At 43.5% G+C, this 4,806-nt stretch overlaps 1 protein-coding gene across 1 annotated transcript in view; it reads left to right on the top strand.

Moving 5' to 3' along the window:
• Positions 1–4,806, top strand: part of Pdpr (pyruvate dehydrogenase phosphatase regulatory subunit) — a 36,655-nt gene that overhangs the window by 24,794 nt on the left and 7,055 nt on the right. The window contains exons 15-16 of the mRNA XM_026777601.1: positions 1,827–1,921; positions 3,085–3,174. Of these exons, the coding sequence (XP_026633402.1) occupies positions 1,827–1,921; positions 3,085–3,174 (185 nt within the window). The remainder of the gene's footprint in view (positions 1–1,826; positions 1,922–3,084; positions 3,175–4,806) is intronic.

Raw genomic sequence — 4,806 nt, 5'->3', positions numbered from 1 at the left:
AAAGGCGTGCGCCACCACCGCCCGCACTTTCTGTTCTTGTAGAGGACCAAGGATTCTGTTTCTAACACCCATGGGACAGCTCACAACTGTTTGTAATCCCTGTTTCAGAGGATCCGATGCCCTCTTTCGGCACTCCATGTGTGCTTGCATATGTGTGGTACATATCATTCATGAAAGCAAAACACCCATAGATGTAAAAATAAAAATACCTTTGAGGCTGGGGAGAGATGTCTGTTAAGAGCGCTGGCTGTTCTTCCAGAGCACCTGGTTCACTTACTCGCATCCATGTGGCATCTCACATCCAGCATTCTCTTCTGGCTTCCACTGGCACCGCATACATGTAGCGTGCTAATATATACAAAACCCCATGTGCATAAAGTATGCACACCTTAAATCCCAACACTTGGGAGGTAGAGGTTGATGGATCTCTCTGAGCCTGAGGTCAGCCTGATGTACAAAGCAAGTTCCAGGACGGCCAGAGCATTATACAGAGAAACCCTGTCTCGAAACACCAATTCCCACCCTTCCCCCTCTATCTTTAAAGGAAAACAAGCCTTTTTTTTTTTTTTTTTTTTTTTTTTTTTTGATAATTGACTGATTGACCTTTTTTTTGAGTTCCATCCCTGGGAAGCACATGGTGGAATGAGAAAACTGACTTGCATTCATCTATTTGAACCCATTCATCTCACCCAGGCCTTCATTCTCATTAGTAGCAATTGTGATTAATTGTGTGCTTCTCGCTTGTTACACTACAGAACAGTCTTTTTTTTTTTAAGAGTTTTTGTTTATTATGTATATAATATTCTGCCTACATCTATCCTATAGGCCAGTAGAAGGCACCAAATCTCATTACAGATGGCTGTGAGTCACCATGTGGTTGCTGGGAATTGAACTCAGGACCTTTGGAAGAGCAGTCAGTGCTCTTAACCTCTAAGACACCTCTCTAGCCCTGTACAGAACAGTCTTAAACACTGGTTGGTTTAACAGTCTTAAACTAGGCCACTCACGTGTAATTCTGTCACAGACAGCAGAGTCTAGTGTGGGTAGACAGTTCTCCAGGTGCTGATTTGGGATTGGGGCTATCCAATCTGCCACGTAGGAGGGAAAGAGAACTTTACAGTACTTGCTTATGGCCAGCCCTGGAAGTGTCCTCTTGGCTAGGCCTTGGTCTTATGACCCTAATCTCATTGCAGAGGAGACTATAAAATATGTCCTTCCTATCAGCTTGGGAGAAAAACCACACTAGCCAGGCTCTTCACACCTGCCAGTCAGCAGCTGCATTTCGCAGGTCTGTCAGCAGAGGTATGTGCCTGAGCCCAGGGACTTGCCGTTGAACCTCAGGTCCCTAAGTAAAGGGACCTTGTAAACCTCACCAGCTCTAGGCCAGGACCTAGGTGGATGCGATGGTTAGTGTTAATGCCAATTTGACAAAATCTAGAATCACCTGGGAGAGAAATATACATGCCTGTGGTGAATTGCAATATCAATTGAGGTAGAAAGAACCACCCACCGTGGGTGGCACCATTCCCTGATGTGGTGCCTGTATTGTATAAATGGAGAAAGTGAATTAAGCAGTCATCAGGGTTCATTTGTCACTGTTTCCCAATTACAGATGTCATGTGACCAACTGTTTCATGCTTCTGATGCTTTTGACTACCTGATATGATGGACTGACTTTGAACTGTGAACTAAAATAACTCCTTTAAGTTGCTTTTGCCAGTGTATTTTATCACAGTAGTAGGTAAAGAAACAAAGGAAGAGACCTTTTGCGCTGGCTCAGCTGTTCCCCTGGAGAAGCTGGACATCTCTTGTTCTTTTCCATATAGCCCTCAATCTGATTGGCCCTCGGGCTGTGGATGTGCTATCTGAGTTGTCTTATGCCCCTATGACTCCAGACCACTTTCCAACTCTGTTCTGCAAGGTAGGTGCTAGTAATCTAAATTTATTGTTTGTGATGGGAATCTCATGTAGTGCATGCTGGTCTCCAACTTGTTACATAACTGAGGATGACTTTGTCCTTCTGATCTTGCCCAAGTGCTAGGATTTTAGGTGTGTATGGACTTGGTTTATATGGTGCTGAGAATCAAACCAGTGGCTCCATATATGTTAGGCAAGCACTCTACCTACACCCCTAGCAGCAGAAGTTCTGTTTAAATGTTAGAGATTATTTCTTTTATAATGGTGGCAGGTTCTTTTTTTGAGGCAGGGGTGAGTATTTCAAGACAGAGTTTCACTGTAGCTTTGGGACCTGTCCTGGAACTTGCTCTGTAGACCAGGCTGGTTTCGAGCTCACAGAGATCCACCTGCCCCTGCCTACCGAGTGCTGGGATTAAAGGCGTGTGCCGCTACTGCCTGGCTAAGATATTCTTTGAAGTATATTTAGTTTATTTGAATGTCAGATTTGTACATTTATTAGTTTCTGTAGCAGTTGGATTAAACTTTGAAGTAAGATGTGGACAGTGAACACGAAAAGATAAAGGTAAATGAATGCCCACTGAGGTCAGACTCTTTGCTTCTTTCGTAACACCCTTTGCCTGGCAAATGCCATCTCTTGTCAGAATTCTGTGAAAGAGACTTGTTTCAGTGCTGTCGCAGGTGTACCACTTCTCTTCATGGAGCAACAATATTATCAGTGAACTTTTCAAGGCAGCTGAGCAGCTGTAACATAGAATCTGAATCTCTGTCCCGGAGTAGATGGATTGTATTCTGTGGGTATTATCCTTTGTGTGGCAGATGCCCGAAGTTTGCTTGCAGAGTTCCCAGAGAAGACTCTTGATTAGTCTTTATTGTTCTTGATACTACTTGGCTAACCCAAGTGTATTAACAAGATTTGGTGAAGAAAAATATTTTGTACTTAGCAATGACTATGCCACCTCTTCTCACTATCAGGTTACCTGAAACTGGAAGTGGTAGTATTCATAAGCGGAGATGTGGAGGCTGTGCTCCATTTTCAGGACAAAATGCATTCCTTGGCCTATATCTCTGTTAGGATTCAACAGGGTGGGCACTGACAGGGTTCCCCCAACACTGAGTCTCCTGACTAGCATGAGGGACGAGTGCTGACTGCTTGCTTTTTCTTTGCAGGAGATGAGTGTGGGCTATGCAAATGGGATCCGCGTGATGAGCATGACTCACACAGGAGAGCCGGGGTTCATGCTGTATATCCCCATAGAGGTAAAAGGGCTCTGTCTTCCTGTTTCAGGGCAGGGCTACCAGTTTCCCAAAATTCTTTAGCACTGCCACAAGTCCTGCGTAGGCTCCAGGAAAGAGGGTTTATCGTTTTTAGCAGTTAATGCTGAAGAGAGACGTCGTTTTATAACTAAGAATTTGAGGGAGCACAGGATGTCCACATTCTTTCTCAGCATCCACATGATAGCTCACGAGCATCTTGTATCCCTAGTTCTGGGAAATAAGCTGCCCTCTTCTGAAGTCCTTGGGTACCAGACACACACAGTACACATGCATATAGGCAAAGCACTCATATACATGGAAGAGGAATAAAATGTTTAAATATTTAAAAAAATAAAAACTTGGCTGGGGATGTAGCTCAGTAGACTGTTTTACTAGCATGTAAATCCTTGATTTGATCTCCAGCACTGTATCAACTGGTATGTATGGTAGCACATGCCCATAATCTCAGCACTTGAAGGTAGAAGCAACCCAAAAGTCAAACACTAACATTTTTCTCATTTTTTTTTTTTAGTTTTTCGAGACAGGGTTTCTCTGTAGCTTTGGAGCCTGTCCTGGCACTAGCTCTTGTAGACCAGGCTGTCCTCGAACTCACAGAGATCCGCCTGCCTCTGCCTCCCGAGTGCTGGGATTAAAGGCGTGCGCCACCACCGCCCGGCTCATTTTTCTCAGTTTAAAACCCCTTTATAGATTAAAAACTGACCATCTTCATCTGATTAGTTCCCATCAACTAACAAGAGCCTACTGCAGTAGTAGTATTTTAACTAATTTCTAATCAATAATTTTGATGCATATGCAAAGTTCTTAGCACTTTTTGAGTTACTTTTTTGTTTGAGATAGGGTTCCTCTGTAGTCCTGGAACTTGTTCTATAGACCAGGCTGGCCTCGAACACACAGATCAGCCTGCCTCTGTTTCCCCAGTGCTGGGATTAAAGGTGTGTGTTACCTGCTTATGACTTTGTTATTTTAATGGGTCTTTGGGGAGTCTCAGTATTATAGCCCAGACTGGCCTAGAACTCATGTTCTGGTGTCTCTACCTCCTGAGTGCTAGGGTTATGGATGTATACCACACATCTATATGCCTGATTATGCCAGTTACAATTAAACTTCCCTATGAATGAAGCAGAATGAAATTGAAAGTCAGTCTGCAGAGCTGACAGTCTTTCCATCATCATCTGCCTTCTTCTGAAACTGGACTGTCTTTTCTGGAGCACTCATTTCTGCTAGTCTTGGAATGTGGCTAGCTAAGCTGCTGCTTTGCTGCCTAATACTTAGCTTTCTTCCTGGCATGTTCTTCCCATAAAGACATCTCTAAGCTCACTATTGTTCCCTCCCAGGCCTCACATCATCCCCTCCCAACACACACACGTTATGATTTTTTATTTTCAAATGTATGTATATGTACCTTAATTTCTGTGTGTTGCACATGTGTGTGCAGGGACCTGAGGAGGCCAGAAGAGGGTGTGAGAGTCTCTGGAAGTGGACTCACAGGTAGTGGTGACCTGATGAAGTTTTGGAAGCACAAGTGCTTTTAACTGCTGAGCAATCTCCCCATCATTCATACCACTTTTTTTTTGTTTGGTGTTTTTTTTTTTTTTTTTTTTTTTTTTTTTTTTT

Source organism: Microtus ochrogaster, chromosome 4 (genome assembly GCF_000317375.1).
Source record: "Microtus ochrogaster isolate Prairie Vole_2 chromosome 4, MicOch1.0, whole genome shotgun sequence".
Lineage (NCBI taxonomy): Eukaryota > Metazoa > Chordata > Mammalia > Rodentia > Cricetidae > Microtus > Microtus ochrogaster.
Note: the sequence above shows the minus strand (reverse complement) of the source record. Positions and strands in the feature narration are given on the sequence as shown.